The 21,292-nt window shown below is 33.1% G+C and overlaps 4 protein-coding genes across 6 annotated transcripts; 1 reads left to right on the top strand and 3 right to left on the bottom strand.

Annotated features, from left to right (window-relative positions):
* The first annotated feature begins 491 nt into the window (after positions 1-491).
* Positions 492-4,469, top strand: LOC112782375 (GPI mannosyltransferase 1). Of its 3 annotated transcripts, none has more exons than XM_025824730.3 (5): positions 492-870; positions 1,599-1,871; positions 2,425-2,607; positions 3,287-3,819; positions 4,099-4,469. In XM_025824730.3, exons 2-5 carry the CDS (start codon positions 1,601-1,603, stop codon positions 4,411-4,413), a joined length of 1,302 nt encoding a protein of 433 aa, XP_025680515.1. In that variant the 5' UTR covers positions 492-870; positions 1,599-1,600; the 3' UTR covers positions 4,414-4,469. The 3 variants fall into 3 exon arrangements, with proteins under 3 accessions (XP_025680515.1, XP_025680516.1, XP_025680514.1); XM_025824731.3 differs by having other exon boundaries at positions 606-870; positions 1,725-1,871; XM_025824729.3 differs by having other exon boundaries at positions 606-870; positions 1,582-1,871.
* A 187-nt stretch (positions 4,470-4,656) lies between these two features.
* Positions 4,657-8,083, bottom strand: LOC112782373 (putative pentatricopeptide repeat-containing protein At1g56570). The gene is made up of 2 exons (XM_025824727.3): positions 6,983-8,083; positions 4,657-6,578 (listed from the first exon to the last, which is right to left on the bottom strand). The coding sequence occupies exons 1-2, from the start codon at positions 7,595-7,597 to the stop codon at positions 5,367-5,369; spliced, it is 1,827 nt and encodes a 608-aa protein (XP_025680512.1). The 5' UTR covers positions 7,598-8,083; the 3' UTR covers positions 4,657-5,366.
* A 1,133-nt stretch (positions 8,084-9,216) lies between these two features.
* Positions 9,217-13,097, bottom strand: LOC112782376 (uncharacterized). Its single transcript, XM_025824732.3, has 6 exons — positions 12,880-13,097; positions 12,180-12,235; positions 12,050-12,081; positions 10,795-11,036; positions 9,571-9,807; positions 9,217-9,479 (listed from the first exon to the last, which is right to left on the bottom strand). The coding sequence occupies exons 2-6, from the start codon at positions 12,230-12,232 to the stop codon at positions 9,471-9,473; spliced, it is 573 nt and encodes a 190-aa protein (XP_025680517.1). The 5' UTR covers positions 12,233-12,235; positions 12,880-13,097; the 3' UTR covers positions 9,217-9,470.
* A 2,728-nt stretch (positions 13,098-15,825) lies between these two features.
* LOC112782713 (uncharacterized) lies at positions 15,826-20,537 on the bottom strand. Its single transcript, XM_072229409.1, is given in 7 exon segments — positions 15,826-16,457; positions 17,211-17,356; positions 17,442-17,558; positions 18,483-18,535; positions 19,080-19,182; positions 19,184-19,487; positions 20,345-20,537. Coding segments are annotated over 6 exon segments (1,050 nt in total). The 5' UTR covers positions 19,478-19,487; positions 20,345-20,537; the 3' UTR covers positions 15,826-16,120.
* Positions 20,538-21,292: the final 755 nt, after the last annotated feature.

The following is a 21,292-nucleotide window of genomic DNA, read 5'->3' as shown; positions in this document are numbered from 1 at the left end:
TTAAATAATTTAATAAATTTGACTAAATTGTCATCTAACGATTCTTAACTATTAACTTCACATAAAGTTAACTGTACCTGAGTTTCTATATTTCAAGAATTCTTCAAAAGTTCCTATCATCAAAGTAGAACTTAGTTCATCATAATTATTTTAAAATATTTTAATATCTTTTTTAATTATATAAATTATATAAGATAATCTTTTATATTAATAAATAATAATATATATTATTTTTAAATTTATGTAAAAAATATAGATTAAAAATAATATTAAACACGTTGACATATTTGTATTTGAGTGTGTTAAGTCTCTTTAAAAAAATATTTTTATTTTTTATTAAAATACATTTAAATAAAAAAAAACACTTGGGTCGAACAAGTGCGGATAAATTATGTTGGGTTGGTTTATTTTGTAATGGTTTGGCGTGGTTTAAGTTTTTTTTAGTTTTATGGTTATCTTTGAGCAGTTCTAAATCATTAATCGTTATTTTCTTTTTTTTTTTAATTTTTTGTTTTGGGCTTGGCGTTGGGCCAGCATGGATACCCGGCTCGAACAACCGGAACCCGCCCAAAACCATATACCCTGAAACCCGACCCACCCTTACTGGTTCCCTGTGTACCCCCTAAGGCCCCTTCTGCTTCGTCCCACCCGTTCCTCTTCGCTGCCGTTGACTCGAAATGGCGTCGTTGCCGGAGTGAAAGCTCCGCCGTTGCTGGGTTGTCGTTGCCTTGTCCGAAGCCGCCAGGTTGCCGTCGCTAATGTCGCGCTTTGGTGCCTCCGTTCCTCTTCGTTGACGGTGAAGTAGCAGACCCAACCCAAAGGCTCCTCTGGATCCTCATATTTGCCATAGCAATCTATTGAAATTCTCAGGTAATCCCAGTTACATAACATTCTAAACTGAATTGTCTTTTTCATTTCTCTATTCTCAATTTCTCATCTTAAAGTTGTTTCTTAATTGCACCTTAACTGTTTGATAAAATGCCTGGGTGTGTTTGGATATATATGAACTTTAAGCTACATTGCCTTATTCCAATTGCCGATTAACTATGACAGAAGACTGCAAGTTTAAGAGCACTTTGATGCCAATAGAAAGCAATAGTGGTTAGCAAGGGTGCAACTTTGAACAAGCACTTTGGAATGAGTTATTACCACTAGTTCTAAAGTTATAGCTGTTAGCAAGGTGCAACTTTATTTCCGTATAGTTTCTCTGATTCACATCTAGTACAAGGGCTGCTCCCATAGGTCGCGATGTTAGGTCCATTGATCCTGAAGGTGATACTAGTTAAATTTAAACCAACAATCTTGATTAACAAAACTGAAACAGAATCAAATCATGACAAATTTGAACTGATTGAATTACTAGTTATACTAATTGGATTCCACAGTGCCACAAGAAATGATAAATCATCTGGAAGAGACAAAGGTAGCATCTTCTATTAAAATCCACTGTGGCCATAATGATAATGGCGAAGTCAATGTTTTCAGCTTGTTGCTAAGATATCTGAGGCAACCTTATGTGTACTTGAAGATGTATAGTTGATTAACTGTGTTACCATTGACCATCTTTTTTTAATTTGTCAGCATGATTAATCTTTCAGCTATGCGATCATTGGATTTTACGTCACTGCTTCTATTCTCTGCCATTTTTCGTGTTATTTTAATTATATATGGAGAGTGGCAAGATGCTCATATGGAGGTTAATTATACCGATGTTGATTACCTAGTATTTTCTGATGCTGCGTCTTTAATGGCTTCGGGTGATTCCCCTTATAAGAGGACCACATATCGCTATTCCCCCTTGCTTGCATTTCTTCTCATTCCTAATTCATTAATCCATCGATCTTGGGGAAAGTTTATCTTCTCAGCTTCAGGTATGGATTTAGTTTTGTGCAGATAATTATGTCTTATGTAGTGTATATTAGATGATGTTTAACATAGATTCTTTTTTTTGTTCAGCCAATTTTTCCTTTTATAGGAAGTAGAAAAATAAAAATTAATTCTTTCAAAATAGAGATGGAACTATATCTTATAGCTTATTGCATCAGAAATATGGTTATTACAATGTTGGAGTCACAATTATGAGAAATTTCCTTTTTAGGCCCCTCTTAGTTATAAATGCTTAGTTAGGATTTAGTATAAATAAACAGAAGGGATAAGGTTGAAAGAAGAGATGTTTTATCATTTGGTTATTCTTTTGTAGAGAATGTCAGATCCCTGAATTGAATAAACAATAACAATTTTACACCTTTTTTTTTCCTTTCTAGTTTCTTCCTATCTCTGAGCCAGTCCTGGTATTGCCCTTATTTTAACGTTTGTAATTAACTACTTTAAATTGAGTCTAGATTAACTTTCTTTATAGAAATCCTGTGTTGAATAATTTTCCAAACGTTAGACCTAACCATAAATATCATGTCTAAAATGCAGATTTGCTGGTGGGATATTTTATCCATTTTATTCTACAGCAGAGGAAGGTACCCAGAAAACTCTGCAACTATTGTGTCATGACATGGCTCTTCAATCCATTTACTTTCACCATAGGGACACGTGGGAACTGTGAACCTGTTGTTTGTGCCATGATATTGTGGATAATTATCTGTCTTATGAAAGGTACAGTTCTACTTCTCTATGATGTAAATAGTGTAATGGGTATAGATTGTCAATCTTTTAATCTGTAATCCTTTCTATGTTCTAACATGTGGCTATTATGTTTGATCCACTGGTAGCTATATTTTGGTCATTTATCTTGATATAAGAAAAATCAGTTTTCACAAATAGGTTTTACATTCTGCGTTTCGGTAACTCTTCACAAATATTTTGATCCCTAACTTTCAATAAAATGACAAGAATCAATAAAAAAAAATAAAGAAATGAATAAAGAAAATAGTAAGTCAAATTTTCAACATGTATATAGTAAAAAGCCTGATTTTTATTTTTTTAAATGGACAATGATAATAATAATCTTCACTTTTTGACCCTGTTCGATTTTAAATATCTCCTTCCAATCATTCTGAAAGCTAAATAAACTGCAGTATATAATTGATGTTGTATTTGGTGGAATAGGGGATCAGAAAACAGCCTTCTAGCTACGTTTTAATTCGACTTTTGCCTTTCCTCTGTTGATAATTTATGTTAGAGCCTTGCATTTTTTATTATTAAGTTCAAATTCTGTTGATGCTTCAAAGCAACATATTTTTGTAAAAGGTATACAATATTCGATATTTGCATGTCTTTTGAAGACTTCATTGTATGCTTTTGTGCCTTATCTTTTTCCTCCCACATTTTACAGGTAATCTGTTGCAGTCAGCATTTTGGTATGGACTTATTGTCCATTTCAGGATCTATCCCATAATTTATGCCATCCCTATTGTCCTGGTTCTTGATCCAAATTTCTTCCCATCCGATCGGAAACCTATCCTAAAGAACTGGACTGCTGCTCAAGCAGAAAGACTCAATGATGGGAATTGCTTGTGTTCCTTACATAATCTCTTAAAATGCATATTTACAAGGAAGAGGCTGATGTTTGGACTGGTTTCGGCAGCGGTTTTCTTCTTATTCACTGGTTTGTCCTATTATTTATATGGATGGGAATTCCTACATGAGGCACTACTATACCACCTTACTAGAACAGACCCAAGGCACAACTTCTCCATCTATTTCTATCACATCTATCTTCACTATGGTTATGATATTTCAGTGGTGGAGAAGCTTATCTCATTTTTGCCGCAGTTCATGGTGCAGCTGGTTCTTATTTTCTGTTTTGCAAAGGATTTGCCATTCTGTCTATTTGCTCAGACTGTAGCATTTGTAGCATTCAACAAGGTTTGCACTTAAATTTTCCACTAGTTCTTATTCCCATTTAATTGTTTGCAAGGACTTTGGTATATTAGATTCTTTATATGATGCACAACTTTGTCTATATTGGGAACTATGTTGTACACTTAAATCATAAAATTAATATACCTTTTGCAATTTGCAAGCGATAATATCTAAAAATATATAATATTTGAAAGAATATTGTGCTATTTTATTCTAGTTTAGAGTAATTAAGTTAATGCTCAAGACCATGAGTGCACTAATAAATGCTTTTTTATTTTGCAGGTGATAACTGCACAGTATTTTGTATGGTTCTTTTGCTTGTTGCCTCTGATATTACCATGGAGCAAAATGAAGCTTAAATGGGATGGCATGCTTTGCATTCTTTCATGGATGGGAGCTCAGGTCCATTGGCTAATGTGGGGTTATCTGCTTGAGTTCAAGGGTAAAAACGTATTCTTAGAGCTTTGGGTGGCAAGCTTAGTGTTTCATGCAGCTAATGTTTTCATCCTTACATTGGTTATTCGCCACCATAGATTTTCTTCATTTTTCCTAGGTTTGGAGGATGTCAAGTCCAAAAATGTTGCTAAACTTGAATGAGTTACTTTCTAAGTGTCATCTGTCATTAAAAATTCTTATTGTTATTGCTTTCGTTATCTCGGTTTTGCTTCAGTAATTGAACTTCATTAGATTTGGAGGGGAGATAACGTTAAAATTCCTCATGCTATGACTTTCTGCAGACGACAAATAGAAAATGATACAAGGCCTGAATCATTGATTGAGCTTAAAAATGATCGCTTGGTATTAAATAACTGCCTCTAGCAAGCTATTGAATCATTAAAACATCAAAAATCCAGTATAAAAAATTAATAACAATAGCTAAAAAAAATCACAATATGTGCAATATGCACGTAACAAGAAGGGTATTTTTTACCCATTGTATACATGTATGAATTGGCATAAAACAAGGAGTGTGATTCCTAATTTCATTTCCCCATCAAATCACAATCAGAATGAGACAGTCATCCCTATTCAGTAATAACTAATAACTACCTCTTTCATCTTTCTTGATCAGCATCAAATATCATTTGATTCTAAGTATGCAAACATCTTAGCTCACAAATCTCATGCAAAATTCGTTGCCATTATTTGCCTTCCTCTTTAGTCTGTAGCATTTGTAGAGCTTAGGACCCTGGCTTGTTAGCAACTTAGCAATGCAAGAAAGGAAACAATTTTCGTTTTGTTTGCTGTTGGAAAGATTCCACATCTTCCTACTTTTGTCTTCTCTCTTCCAATAAATGATTCTTGTGTCCCTGAGAGCAAGAAAGAACAGAACTTAATCAAAAGATAACCTGCTCTTCTTCCAATTAATTTTCTGTTGATTTCTATTTTCTAAACTAATCGAAGCAACTCTCTCTGCTAAAACATGTAAAATGCCGGACTCTTTCCGGTTTCTTATTAACAAGTTGATTGAGATAGCAAGAATTGAACCAAATGAGCTGCTATGAACAGCTGAGCATTTGGCAATGACATATTAACCATATGGCTTGTGTTCAAACCTCATTTTCTTGGTCATGTACAAAGCAATCTAAGTCAAGTGTATATCCAAAATCTTTCATATGCATAATCAATACTTCCAAAACTTCAACAATCTGCTCATTTGAAGAAACAAATTCACCTCCAACAACAAAACTGTAAACCTGGTTTTTCAATTCAATCCAGCTCATCCCTGCCTCTTTCTTATTTTTAATACCTCTCATAAGCTTCCTTAAGCAGGCAACACCAGTCCAGTTACCTTCAGCAGCAAAAAAATTTGATAAAAGCACATAAGTTCCTGCCCTATTTGGCTTCATTTCCAACACCCTTGAAGCTGCCAGTTTGCCTATACTTCGTTGTTTATGAGCTTTACAAGCCCCAAGAAGGGCAACCCATATAGATTCATCCGGCTTAAAAGGCATATTCTCTATTAGTTGATAAGCTTCCTTTACTCTACCAGCACGCCCAAGCAGATCGACTACACATCCATATATCTCTTGATCGGGTGCAACATTATAAAATCTTGTCAATAGTCTAAAATATCTCAGGCCCTCATCCACTAGTCCGGCATGGCTACAAGCACTCAGAACTGCCATGAACACTATCCTATCAGGTTTAATACCTGATCTGACCATCTCATTGAATAATTTAGTAGCTTCTTTTCCATGCCCATGAGCCCCGTATCCAATCATCATGGAAGTCCAGGAGACCAAATTTTTGCATGGCATTTGGCTAAATATTTTATGTGAATCTGTTATGTTTCCACACTTTCCATACATGTCAATAAGGGCATTGGATAATGCCAAGTTGTTATTGAAGCCTCTACGAAAAATTCCCCCATGAAGCTGCTGCCCACAATACAGAAACGCTAAGTTACCACATGCAGCTACCACACTGGTGAATGTGAAGCAATTTGGACTAAAACCTTCAGATACCATTTGAGAAAAGATGCAGAATGATTGTTTAGGATCCAATGTCTCAAAACCAGCTATCAAGGTATTCCATGTGATAGTATCTTTCTGACTCATTTCAAAGAATAATTGCTTTGCCTCGCATGCTGAACAAGACTTGAAATACATGTCCAGTATAGAATTCATGACAGGAAGATTGGACTCAAATCCATGATTAATCACTGCAGCATGTACCTGCTTGCCCAAATTACCCAAGCCAGTAGATGCACAAGCTCTAACAGCAATTGAAAAGCTGAAGGGGCTCAGCTCTCCTTCCTCCTGTTTATTGCCAAGGAAATATGAAAACCCCATTATACTGAGCTAGTCTCTACCAAAAATTTTAATGTTTTCCTTGAAGTTCCTCTAAGGTGAGTTTATCTCGAAAATGAGAAAATTAGAGGTTACCTACCCTTAATCAATAAATGGTTAATGATTGTGGTTACCTCCTTAGTTTATCACCTTAGAGGAGGCTTAATCTTAACAGAATACATGAGTTTTGTAGGATGGAACAAAGTGGTAGAAATCTCACAGCATCCGTTATATGAATACACAATTTAACATTTTGTTGAAAAGAAAAAAAATGTGTTCTCTATTGTTTTTCTTTGCTGCTATGAGACCCATCGTTTTGAGTAAAACAAACATGGATTTGGAACCAGAAAAGTTGAAGAAAAGTGGGAACCTACCAGAAGCATTTGGCGGAAAGCTCGAAGGCCACCATAAGCATCTCCTCTATGAGTATATCCAGCTATCAAAGTTGTCCATGAGACAGCATTCTTATTAAGGATACTCTCAAAAACCATTCTTGCACTGTCCATGCTACTACAGCAAGTGGCATACACATCCATTAGCGCATTATCAACATATATGAATGACCCTTGAGTACCATTCTTTATAGCCAACCCATGAACCAACTTCCCACACAAAAGCGCACTCAGCCCCTTACATGTCTTCAAAACTGCTGACAAGGTGAACTCGTTAGACCGCGTCCCGTATCTCAACATCTCACAGAACACGCTCCACGCACGACCATGGTGGTTGCAAGAATTGTAGCCAGTAATCATAGCAGTCCAAGTGACAACATCTCTATGTGACATTTCATCAAACAGCATGCCTGCTTCTTCAATGGACCCCTTATCAAAATATGATTTGATGAGATCAGTGGCTAAACCGGAGATGTCTTTGGGGCAAAACGGTGCAATAGAATTCAATTGGGTGTCATCGGCAAGAGAGTTATGGACAATGGTGGGGATGGGCCGGAAATGGGTTGGGGACAGTAACTTCCTAGTACCAGTCATCATCTTCGTCCTTGTTTATGAAGAGTGACCATAGAAAAAGTTGTTTATTTTTTCAGCATAAGATGATAGAAAAAGTTCTTCATTTCTTCATTCAGGTGGAATCGGATCAACTCTATATGGACAGGTGATGATCAATAGTTATTCTTAATATTTGGAAATTACTTTCTAGTGCCATGACTTCATATGAAAAGTTGTTATTTCAACCTGTAATGAATAATGATTCTGTCCTCTAAATTCTTTTTTTTTGTTCATCATCCGGTGTGATATTTTCAAGTTGGATTTAGATCTTCTAAATTTTGAATTTCACTTTAGAGAGTAAAGTTTGATCTTTCATCCTTAAATGGTTTTTCTCTCATATTTTCTCTTGGTCCCACCTATAAAATAAATGGTGAAAAATCAAATTTTACTCTTTAATGTAAAATTCAAAATTTAGAGGATCCAAATCCTTTCAAGTTAGGATCATAGGTGAAAAATATTTTGGTCAAGCACAATTTGGCCTTGTTTTGCAATTTGAAAGCTTATATATGTCTTGATCAAGAAGTTAAATGTATATTGTTGCGTAGCTTGTGCTCTGAGATTTGTGCAGGGTGGAAGGGTTATATGTACCTCAATGGCAAATTATGGAACTGGGGATAATGCAGGAAATGAGTCAGGTTACATTGTAGGAATGACCACTTGTTATCCTAAACTAGGTTCTGTAAAGATCATTGATGGCGAAAAATTAAAGAATAATGCTACACATCCAAGTCTTTGGATCCGGATCCTCTAAAGTTGTATTGTCACTTTAAAGATTATTAATCACCATTGAATTAAGATAGAAAAGTGATTAAAGCATTACTTTATCACTTTACTAACATTGTTACTTTAGAGAATCTTTTTCTCAAGTCTTTTTGTTAACCAAGTCCAACAAAGTTAGTTAACATAACAAAAATCAATTATGGCTAGTATTGCTCCAAGTCTTATTGTTTAACTTGATTGGACTTGGTTCATAAAATGACTTTGATGTGTAGCATTACTCAAAATTAACTCTGGAGTACTACAGCAGCACCACGCGAGGTCACACCGGAATCATGGGGCTTTTCTACCAACTGGTTGTAGAACAGCTTCCTCATCAACACTACTTCACTCATTCCTCTCCTTTCTTCAGGAATATAAACAATGTATTTAACTCATTTTGGCAATAATGTTAATGGGAGTGGTGTGTCATGTAATATAATATAAATATGTGGAAAGTAAAATAAAGTTATAGCATATGATACTTATAAATTAAATTAAGTTTATTTATTGAAAAACTTATGGGGTCAGCAATTGTTAGTATTTTTTGTTGTTATTTAATCAGTACAAATACTAAATTATTTATTAAGCAGGTTTAAAGCTGTTGCCCGGCCTAAACCACCGGAAAAATATCCCGCTGACAACCCACACTGCCTAACCTGCCGGAACAATCATACATATACAAGACGAGACAATGCATCGATTCAAGAACTCGAAATTTAACTTTATCTGCAAGCATTTTTGTCGAATTCCATAAGAGGCCAAAACTTTTTTTCGCCCTATACAAATGTCACTAACAACGTGTTTGATCGTCTATTTCATGAAACCCTAGAATCACACACAGCCCATTAGAAAAGCATACAGAGCCAGCTTTCATATAACCATGTAATGTACATTATTCATGCAATCGGATTGCATCTCATTCATCATTGTGTTCTTAGCAAGATACTATCACATATAAGCATAAATCACCATACATCAGAACCAAACTACAGCTTAATTTCTGACAAAGAGGGGAAAAATAGAGCAATTATAGTGTTCCAAAAAAAAAATCCATCGCTCGACCGCCTTCAGGCTCTGAATTCCTCATGCTATGACTTGTTCATGCTTTCTGCGGATGATAAATAGAAAATGATATAAGGCCTGAATCAAATGAGATGGAAAGAAGAGATGTAAGGTTGCACATGGGGGGCATCTCTAACCTGCATCGGAAGGTACAATTTGAATTCTGGTGGTAGTTCCTCTTCAGAATACAAGCGATCGGAGAAATATATCCTTCTCAGGCGACAGTTTGCATGCACTTGAACCCGCAGCGTCTCCATATAATTTGTGCCATATGCTCTCTTCGTGAAGTCCGCTAAGTTCAACTGGATTTGATTCCACCCATCATCCATTCTAAGCGGCATGGTGCAAATGTATGGCTTAACTCTAGTGACAGCCTGTAACATACAAAATAGTTCATCACTTGGGATGCATATCTGAACAGTAATTCATACAGAATAAGGCATCTATGCTTGAAGATGAAAGGTGTTTACTTCCGAAAACCGGTGACCTTGAGATTTGCTTTCAAAGAAAATGCAACAGTATAAATAAGCAAATATATCTTTTTAGTAGTAATTATCATCATCATTATCATTGAGCTAAAAAAGGATCGCTTGGTATTAAATAACTGCCTCTAGCAAGCTATTGAATCATTTAAAATCAACACAAGTCCTTACAAGATTTTCATAACTAGTATGTAGAGCTAACATAAACTCAAACCTTGTCGTTACATATATAACCCCCCCCCCCCCTCCTCTTCTCTTTTTCTTCTCCTCCACTTCCAAACAAAAGGGTGGAGAGTTTAATAAGTTTTTAGTTACAAAATTCATGATTTTTTTCTTTTGCTGCCTGTAAATATTTTTATTTTGATCATGAGAAATTTTAAAATGTCTGGTTTCATTCCCTGCCATCAATTTATCTCCATTGAATGTTAACATGACAAGTTAGCATTTAACAGCTATGTAAACATTTAACAGCAAAGAACATAAAGAGAAAAGGAAAACAATTTATAGGGACTAAACATATTTAAACCCAAAAATGCAATATTTTACCTCATAATAATATCAATAAATTAGAAAAGAGAAAAAAAAATGTCAAATTGCACATTCATCCAACTAGGCAGAGTTGCAACAAGTGTTGTGGGCCATAAACATGTTCTACATTAAATAATATTATAATTTTATCCTGCAGAATTATTCAAACTAGTCGAACTTTTTTTGTACAATGTACTTCCACAATTGGATTTAGACAAGGCAAACCAAGATTTTAGCTAGAATTTCTGTCAAATAATAGAGTACTCATGCGTAAAATGGACATTGAATAAATAAATGGCCAAGAGATTTTCAAGAAACCCATACAATGCAAACAGGGGCAGACTTACACACTTGGAAATTAGATGCTCGAAATCGTCTTCTGACATTCTTATCGTCCAAAATTTGAATCTCAAAAGTGAAATACTTCTTTAGATTCTTCACAATCATAACAAGGAATGGAAGTTTTATGCCAAGTGTTGCAGCTGGGTCAGCTGGGCATGTAATGTATGTCGACTGAATATTTGATCCAACTATTTCCAGCACATTTGATTGTATGTCTTCATCCTGTGGTCGCTTTATATGTCCATTCACAACTATAAAATGGTCCACGACAAAATTAGTCATACATCATATTCACCTTGAAAAGACAAGTTGATATAATAATTAGCAGGTTGAAACAGGTTTCATTTCCATACACAAAAACCTAAATTCATTGGCAAATATTTTATTGTTTGTTTTCAACAGACTTTTTACTCAACTTCTATAATTAAAAAACTAAGGACTTCTATAGTTACTAAAATACTGTGTTAGAAGAGGTATCAGCAATGGGAAAGAGATTAGGGATCCTATTCCTTGGCAATGCGCCAAGAGCACTAGAATGTACAATTGGGAAATTCTAACTCTGAGGAATGAGAGCCTTGCTCTCTATTACAAGTTGAAACAAATGATTAGACAACACAGAAACTTCCCACTCTCATTATATCACTCTTACTTCTAAGTGACATTTTAGCAATGTTTCCTGCCATTTCCTCCCTCTCTCTAACAAACACAGCTGCAGCCACTAAGTTTTCTTCCTCTGTCTGTTGTAAACTACTTAGAATCTGTTCCTACCGTACTATATTCAAGTATTCAACAGTCACAAGTGAAGTTAGAGATTACAAAATCCTACAAATCCACATCACAAGTTTGGATTGTAATCTTCAACAGTTACGACATATTGTGGGCATAATAATCTGAAAAAGCAGGGGAGTTTTCCTCAGAGGCACAAATTTAAACTAAAAGCAGATACATGAATTAGAATTAGAATGCATAGGTTTTCAGTTCAATGAGACACACAGTAAGTTGACAAACTAAACCAAGAACAGAATAATTCTCCTTCACCACATTGCACACAATGGAAATGCCAAAATCCATTCCTTCCATGTGCACTTAGTTCACATAAATTCTTTCACAACTCAAATAGTTAAATAATGATAGAAAGGTACGACCCTAGTTGACCAACATATTTCTTATAAAATGCAAGGTTATATAATTTTAATATAAACCAATCCAAATATGACCAACCACTTTATACAGTTACACAATAACAGTAACAGAAGGCACATACCTTCTTTGTCCCATATCTGCAAAGGTTTGCTCCTAAAAATAAAATAAGGAACCAATAGAGTTACAGTCTCACCCTTTTTATAGTAAATATTCAAAAGTCAAATCATGTAGACTCAAAAAACACAACATACCCAAGGCTGTATAAGATGGAGAGAAATCCAGATTGGAAAGTGTTCTTAAACATTCTCTGCACCAACAAAAGAAGCAATTATATCAGCTTCGTCAACAAATACAGGTGCGCATCGGTTCACACTAGCAAAAACAAACATGACTAAAGAAGGAAATTGTTGTTTCAGCTAAATAAACAAAGCAAGCATGTTTTCTAACATTCATTGCTGATTATGATTAAAGTAACTGAAGTTTATGTATCTAATATCTGTATATTTCTATCTTAGAAACACTATTCAAGAAAGTAAAGAATAGATATCAAATAAACAGAACGCAAATTGCTTCCATCTAGACAAAGAAAATACCAAGCATTAGTATTCATAGTCACATGTGCCACCCTATAAACACAGTAAGGAAGATTTCCAAATGAAACGAGATTTTTCTCAGTTTCAACTCTACCAGATAGAAGATTCTGGATAATAGTATTCACCCCTTCCGTTTACATATAATTTTATAAAATCAGCTCAAATTGTTCGAAATATTTAGGTATGAAAACATTCGCACACAACGCGGAATCAGCGACGCGATGAATTAATAATCATTCATACACCAAAACAATAAAACACAATAAATTAAATCAAATCAAGAGTAAAAAACATTCTAACAGCGAAAAATTTCTGAAGTTAAGAACAACAGAATACGCAATCAGAGAAAAACACTCACACAGGAACGGCGTCGTTACTCGACCTTGCTCTGCACTTCTTCGATACCCTTTGCTTCTTTTTTTTTAAACTATTTTTGGGAATGAATAAAAGGGGATTCAAAAGAAGGGTCGTTGACTCATTGGGTCAATAATGGGAGAAGTACTTTTTCCGGTTTTGTAAATCAGACCGGTTTAAGCAATTGGCTCAGAAATTTAAAAACCCAACATGGTAGAACTGGAACAGAATTAGAACCGAATCAAATATATAAATATAAAATATATTATTTAGAATATAGAGTTAATAGTTAAATTCGTCCCTAATCACCCATTATTCAAATTAGTCCTCAAAAGATTTTTTTCAGTCGTATTAGTCAGATAAAACGTAAGTCAAATTGATCCTTCCGTTAGTTAGATGATAACAGCATGATGACGTGGTAGATTAATATCACATGTCACAAGATGATTGGTTGACGTGTCAGGTTAGTGACACTTAGCATGCCACGTGTCACTTGACGTGTAAAAAAGTTATTTATAATCAAAATAGTCCCTGAAAGTTTAGACGTAAGCTATGATGCACGGACACTGACACGGACACGGGACACGACACGACACGGGACACGCCGACACGCAAATTTAAAAATCTTACATGACACGGGGACACACATACATATAAAATATAAAGTATTTTTTAGATAAATCGTAATGATATTTTAATATTTTATTGATATTAAAATATAAATTAATTTTTTAAATTATTTTAAATGCCTTATTTTAATTATATCAAGTATTTAAAATATTTTTTATTTTAATAAATAATAATATATACTATATCTAAATTTATTTTAAGAATATATATTAAAAATAAGACCAGACACGCTGACACGTGATGGTATTTAGGTGTGTCCAAGTGTGTCCGGAGAAGAATATTTTATTTTTTATTGAGACACGGTTTGGACACAGCAGACACGCGTGTCGGACGAGTGTCGGTGAGTGTCGTGTCCAAAATGTGTCCGACACGCAGACACGACAACTCATCAAAGTGTCCGTGCTTCATAGGACGTAAGTAATTTTATCCTTAAAATTAATCAAATTAGTCCTTATATAAATTTCTTTTATTTTTTTCATAATATTAAATTTGAAGTATTTTTTATATTACTAATTTTAATATTATTTTTTAGGCCTTAATAAATAATTTTTTTTTACATAAAATAATAAAAATAATTAAATTATTATAAACTTATTTTGTCATTTGTATTTTAAATTTTATATTTTCAAATTGTAATTTTTTATAGTGACATTTTTTATTTAAACGAGTTTATCAAATTATTGTTGATTATATATTTAAAAATTTAATATTTTAAGTTTATAATTTTTTTTAAAATAACTACTATATTTATTTAGTGAGATATAAAAGATTAAAACATTTAAAATAACTACTATATTTATTTAGTGAAATTTAAAATATTAAAACTCTAATTTTTTAATAGTTTAAAATAACTGCTATATTTATTTAGTGAGATATAGAAGATTAGAATATTTAAAATAAATACTATATTTATTTAGTGAAATCCAAAATATTTGTAGTTATTTTAAATATTTTAATCTTTTGTATCTCACTCTATAAATATAATAGTTATTTTAAAAACCATATTAAAATATTAAGATTCAACAAGCGATCCTATAAATCGGTTTTTTAATTATTGAGTTTTACCATATATATTAAATAATAATAAAAATTATAATTTTAAAAAATTTAAAAGATTTAAATTTTAAAATAAATATTATATTATATAGTAAGATATAAAATATTAAATTTTTAAATATATAATCAACAATAATTTAATAAATTCGTTTAAATAAAAAAATTTCGCTATAAAAAAATTATAATTTGAAAATATAAAATTAAAATACAAATGACAAAATAATTTTATAATAATTTAATTATTTTTATTATTTTATGTAAATAAAATTTTATTTATTAAGGACTAATATTAAAATTAGTACTATCAAAAATACTTCAAATTTAATATTATGAAGAAAAAATAAAAAAAAATATATAAGAACTAATTTGATTAATTTTTAAAATTTTAAGGATGAAAATGATTTACGTCTAAATTTTTAAAGACTATTTTGATTATAAATAAATTTTTTACACATTAAGTGACACGCGATATGTTAGGTGTCACTGACCTAACACATCAATCAATCATATTGTGACATGTAGCATTAACCTGCCACGTCATCAGTCGTTATCATCTAACTAATGGAATGACTAATTTGACTAACGTTTTATCATTTAAAGACTAATATGACTAAAAATCTTTTGAGAACTAATTTAAAGAATGAGTGATTTTTCATGGACGAATTTGACTATTAACTCTTAGAATATATTATTATTATAAAATTAATAAATGATCAAATTGGTACTTCCGAATTCATACACGAGTCAAATAAATTTCAAAATTTTCAATTTGATCAAATTACCCCCTTCAAATTAACTAATATGAATCAATATATTTTTTACCACAACTTTTTATTGAATTAGAGACTACCAATCTACCATGATACACATTAATTAATTTAAAATACTAATTTAATTTAATTAAAACTTAGGAATCCAATTTTTATACATAAAATTTATCAAACTAAATTTACCATTTCTCCAGCCCACTTTCGCTCTTTCTTTTAATTACAAATTTCTCTCCTTAAAAAAAACAATAATAAAAACAATATCCTTTTATAAAAATTAGGAATTTCTTTTATGACCTGACTTCATAAGTTCATATTGAAAAATCAGTATGTGATTAAACTGATTTACCGTCGATTTTTGCCGAGATCCGACCCGTACTTATTTGAGGGCCTTATTTTTTTCTCATCGTGAAATTAAATCTTAATTTGAGGATAATATTTAAGAATACAATCTTCTATTGAACGAAACTCTCATCATTCTTTCAGACCAAAAAAAAAAAAATCCAATATATATTGCATTCACATCAACTGTAAATCTGAAGCAACAAATTTGATCAATTTAAGCATTTACATTCCAAGAAAACAAAACTGAGCTGGTTGGGCACAGCAAGCATTGAATAAAACTAAATAATACAGATAATTATGGTGTAATGCAAAGGCATATATATACACATGCATATTGCATAAACTGTAATAGTAGGACCGAATAATTACATGAACTTGGTTTTTCTTTTCTTTTTTTCTCTCTTATTTTTGGTATAGCTACTTCCCTAAAACTACCAATCACATCATCTAACCAAACTCTAGCATGAAAGACTTCTTCATAGGATTTCCAAATTCAATATGTGAACTCATGTCTTTCTGTTGGTTACTTATTTCAAACCACGGAACCTCGCCGTCTCCTGGTAGTTTTTGTTGGTTGGGATAGTGAAACTTCTGCGCAGGATTTGAGGCTTTTGAGTTTTTAGTGTATATAGCATTGCTGTCAGTCACTTCTTGCTCGGAGCTTACGGTTGATGTCATCATAGGAAGACCATGCATGTTATACTCCATCTTGTTGAACATAAGATTCGCAATCACCCTGTCAACGCAGTTTGTCTCAGATTCCATCGGAATCTTTTCCTGAGACCTAAAAGCACAAGATGAATCAAGGGTGTCAATAGTACAGAAGTACAGAGTATAAACGGCACTATCTTTGAATCCTTGATACCATGAGAAATTCTTAGATGCTCTTGGACAAAATCAACTCTCTTGCACCACTATTACTGTAATGGAATTTGACCAAAAATCAATTAAAAAACTTGTTCTTATGTAATAACCAAAAACAAGATGGTGGTTATGTGAGGAAAGGTACAAAAGCCATATCAATAGAAGAGATACGAGGTGTTTACTATGGAAATAAAGATATGAAGGATTACAATGAAAATAAGGATCAAGCTTCAGAGAATGGTGGAAGCAAAACCTAGATTCCTAGGAGTTATCTTGGAGTTGTTTTTTTTTTTAACCTGTTTTGATATGAAGATTTAGATTTTAGTATGGTTTGTTTGCTTGAATTTTAAACTTAAATGTAGGTTCGGGAGACGGGTACTGATAAAGAGAGCAGAGAGAAGGCGATCCAAAAGACTGATGCCGTCAGCGAAAATAGTATTGCACGAGAGAAGATGATTGCTTATTTTGGTTAATTCAACCATGGTTAGTTTATTGTAATAATTTTTTAAAATTAAAACATGAATGGCTTTGAGCAGGAGAGTTCGAAGAATTTCTCTTGATATAAAGATATATTAAGATGCATCATAGTACAATTCATCGTTAAACAAGTTATAATGCATCAGATAGGGGACAAAAAAACCAAATAGATATTAAGCAGACTTAAATCATGTACCTCATTGTTTGATTTTGATCCATATGTAGCATTACATTTTTCATGTCAACATCTTTTTCCTGGTCTTGCACTGAATGCTGATGTTCATTATTTCGGGCAAGACGGTATAGAGCATCTCGGAAGCAAATACGGGTCTTTTCAGTGAACTGGTCAACAACAACAACAAAAAAATGGCATAAGTTTCCATTAAATTAATCATATGTCAAGGATTTGTGCTCTCAGTCGCTTCACCTGCCCAATCACCATCTCGAGATCATGCAGTATAGACTCCTCAAGCGATGACTGCTCGTTCAAGACCTCGTCCCTGCTGGATTGCTCATAAGAGTCTAAGACGTTGGCTGGCAGTGCCTTGAAAAGAAATGAAATGGATTACATTACATTATAAGTTTGAAAAGCTGAAGCTACATACATTACAATTGTATGCTTTATTTTATTTTTTTTCCAAAATGATAAAAATAAATGCAATATATGATGGCCTCACACTAAAGATATACACACTTTTCTAATTATACCATACGTTTAAGACATGTAGAAAGAGAGAAGAACATATAAGGAAGCCTAAATCCACACACGCAAACAATGGACAATCCATTAAAACTTAGAGCAAGTAGAGATTTAGAACAAAACAAGATGTCCAATAAAAGGATCAAGGATTTCTATGTTGTAAAAGATTTAATGAAAGAAACTTTGATCCGTGCTCCAAAGGGCAAAATAGACATTTCAGAGCTTTCAAGACAAGCCAAATATGGTTAATTCTGGCTGCCACTGAAGGGTTTAGATAATTAGATTCGTGAAATGACGTGGACTGCTGAGAAATTTTTAGATGAATGAAAATTTTCCTAGTTTATACAAATGAAGTTGAATGACTCCCTTACCTAAAATACATGAAGTTCCTATTCGAAAAAATATCACTGGATAATGCATTTAAAAGCAAAAAATAACTCCATTGAGTGGCATACAAAGAACCAAATCAACTGAAAATCAAATCACTTAGATAATTTGCTGAGTGTTTTGGAATAAGGAAATTTGAACATTCCCCTCTTAATATTTTGACTGCCACATGCACACGTGGGCACATACAATTAGATGACAGAATACAAGTGTAAATATTGCATGCACCTTTCTATTGGTGTGTATGCATATGTGTATATATGTAAATTAAAAAATTATACAAACAGCTGATGGGCAAATCAGAAATTAATTAAATTGTACCTGCTAAGCCATGTGATAGATAAAGCAACTTTTAAACTAATCAACGAGAAGTATTATCACCTTATCAAGGAAATCATCAGAATTTGAAGCTGCAGTGTGTTTCTGCAGTTGACCTGACAAAAAGAAAATATGTATTTTAAGATATTTTGCATCCATATCCGACATGCTTGTTTGCACTGAATATCTAGAAAAGAACAGTCACCAGGTGTAATGCATTGATTTTCGGGTGAAAAGTTAAATGATTTCTCCAGGTTATCGACATAGGGAAGATCTTCAGGTACATAATCCCTGAATTATGTGAAGGAAAAAAAAAAAGTGAATGATGTAACATCAAATTCGATATTTATTTCAATTAGATTAACTATATGCCTATGGTAAGCCAGTGAACATTGAACAGCCCTGATGTGTTTCAAAACAGAAATGTTGGAAGAAAATTGAAGCTTTTATCATGATATCACATATATATGCTTATGGAGTTTATAAATAGTGTGTTAGTCTGTGTTCCATTAAAGAAATTCACAATTGAGTGGACAAACAAAATCGACAGAGCAATTCAAATAGCACTCGACTTCATAACATGCAGAGTATACTAGTGCCAAGCCAAAGCAATTCAAACAACAAAACCAGGTATCAAAACTGTGGAAGTTAAGCTTGTACAAGAAAATATCATCGGTCTGTTTGAATCTCGGTAGATCTTGAAGCTGGTGATTAGGCTGATCACATGAAAGTGCAGTTTGTTGAAAAGATTTCTCAGGCAATCCGCCACATACACTTGAACTGCTAGACCCATCTTTGTCTTGTAGAGATGATTCAAGCTCAATTTGATTATTCAAACTTTCATTGAACCGATCATGAATCGATGATTCAAGCCTGAACGGGTTATCGAAACTTTCGTCCATGAAATCCATGACAACAAACTTTTTCGGCAAATTAAAACCTTCATTTGCATTTACTCCCCAGTTTGACCAACAGCCTGGTGAAGGATGCCTATCCAATAAATCCTGATCTTTCGGAACAAGAAAATCATTAACATCACTCCCGTAGTACCAATCCATGACCTAGTATCTGTACATAATGTTAAAAAGAAATGATGATCAACATGCAAGAAACAACAACCTTTATCATAAGATATATGCAGAATTTTCTGACACACAGACTTGGAGTAAAACATTCATAGCAGAAATATTAGAGTCAAATTGAAATTTTCAAAATGATTAAAATTTGAAGAACCATAAACCCTACAAAAAATGCCATTTACACACTAAAATCAGTCGCCGTATATTTGTGTACAAATACATATGTAGTTTAACTCATTTTTAAGGTGTATTTTGTATTTCAATGTGTATTCTACAGCTGATTTTGGTCACACTTAGCATGGTTGTAAACCCTATAGTTCTAAATGAATTCCTTCACCCCTGTGCTGTGGCCACAGCCCACAGATAATGTGAAGAAACTAGCAAGTGAGTAACTATTCTTGAGGTGTGTTTGGTCGCAGAGTTAAAAATGAGGTGAAAATCTTAATAGACGGCATTAATGAGTAAAATTTTAACTGCGAACCAAACGTAACCTTATAATCACAGTATACGATCCAAGAAAGTAGAATCACAGTTTCTTCTATATCACTTTTCTTTCCAAGATCCACTTCAATTAAGTTCTAGAATCTAGAATCTAGAATACCTAAATACGCAAATAAAATAAGAACAAAGTATAATCAACGAAACTGAGATAGCATAACAAGTGAAACAGCTCAAGCATCCTTGCACACACACGAATCATAAAAATAACAAAAAAAAATGAAAATAAAATAAAAGAAGGTGAAAGGAGAATACTGCTAAGAGAAACAGAACAAAGCTTTCAGAGGCGTTAGAAACGAACACAAACTTGAAAATGAAATAACGAATTGTAACCAATTAGGTTGAAACCTGAGAGTGTATTTATCATAAGAGCAAGCAGCTAAAGGCAGAGGCGGCTATGGCTATGTTTTTCAATTGGGATTGGAAATTGAAATTGAAAATGAAAATAATAATAATATTATCAAATAAAATAAGAATAAATAAAAATGAGAGGGTCAAAATGAGGGGCAACTAGTACGTGGTGTACCAGAATGATGACTGAACGAAGCAACAGAAAGACAGTTGTAAAGAAAAGAAAGGGGAAGACATGGTATAGAGGATGGTAAGACTATGAAGCTTGTGGCTGTGAACCATTTTTGGTCCCCAAAAGAAAGATATGTGGCTCAAAATGCTCCATCAAAATCGGCACTCTCATTGGACCACGTGTCGAGGTTCTGTTCGTTTTGTGATTTAGTTTCTCTGGAGATTTCGACACCTGGCATCTGATACCGCAAACCATGTGCATTCATTGCGTTGGAAATTGCATGCCGGAAAGGCTTCCGGTCCTTGCTACCATTTTGGATAAGGAATTATTCCCCTGGCCTTTTGTTTTTGGTATATATTCGCGGCTATTTTTTTTCATATTGGTAAAAAATAATAAAATATGTGTTACACTAGATTATTTAGTTTCAGGTGAGTTTTCTTCTGTTATGATTTTTTTTTTTTTTTACTTTTTAGGAGAGACAGACGTTTTGTCTACAAAATTTATTTTAGTTAATTAAAAAAAAACATCATTTACGTTTTTATTAAAATTTTTGTTAATTTTAAAAAATATTAAAGTACAAAATGGCTGTGTCGTTTACTGCCGTTTTGTTTTTATATATTTTCTAAAATTATTAAAATAAAAAACGGCATTCCTTTTTTTTTTTTTTTCAAAATAAAAGATTGTGTCTCCGTTTCGTTATTTTAACGAATTTAAAAAAATTAAATTTATGGCATTCATACAATTTAGTATAACACACTATGATGCACAAACAC

This window comes from Arachis hypogaea, chromosome 20 (assembly GCF_003086295.3).
Source record: "Arachis hypogaea cultivar Tifrunner chromosome 20, arahy.Tifrunner.gnm2.J5K5, whole genome shotgun sequence".
NCBI classification, from domain to species: Eukaryota; Viridiplantae; Streptophyta; class Magnoliopsida; order Fabales; family Fabaceae; genus Arachis; species Arachis hypogaea.
The sequence above is the reverse complement of the archived record's forward strand: the minus strand, read 5'-3'. Positions and strand labels throughout refer to the sequence as shown.

Excerpts from the sequence above, each read along its gene's own strand:
- LOC112782375 (XM_025824729.3), top strand. The coding sequence starts at position 1,583 with ATGATTAATCTTTCAGCTATGCGATCATTGGATTTTACGTCACTGCTT. Across the intron at positions 2,608-3,286 it reads AATTATCTGTCTTATGAAAG|GTAATCTGTTGCAGTCAGCA; the intron begins GTACAGTTCTAC and ends CACATTTTACAG. Across the intron at positions 3,820-4,098 it reads CATTTGTAGCATTCAACAAG|GTGATAACTGCACAGTATTT; the intron begins GTTTGCACTTAA and ends TTTATTTTGCAG.
- LOC112782373 (XM_025824727.3), bottom strand. The coding sequence starts at position 7,597 with ATGATGACTGGTACTAGGAAGTTACTGTCCCCAACCCATTTCCGGCCC. Across the intron at positions 6,579-6,982 it reads CTTTCCGCCAAATGCTTCTG|GAGGAAGGAGAGCTGAGCCC; the intron begins GTAGGTTCCCAC and ends GGCAATAAACAG.
- LOC112782376 (XM_025824732.3), bottom strand. The coding sequence starts at position 12,232 with ATGTTTAAGAACACTTTCCAATCTGGATTTCTCTCCATCTTATACAGC. Across the intron at positions 11,037-12,049 it reads GCAGATATGGGACAAAGAAG|TTGTGAATGGACATATAAAG; the intron begins GTATGTGCCTTC and ends ACCATTTTATAG. Across the intron at positions 9,808-10,794 it reads TTCGAGCATCTAATTTCCAA|GCTGTCACTAGAGTTAAGCC; the intron begins GTGTGTAAGTCT and ends TGTATGTTACAG.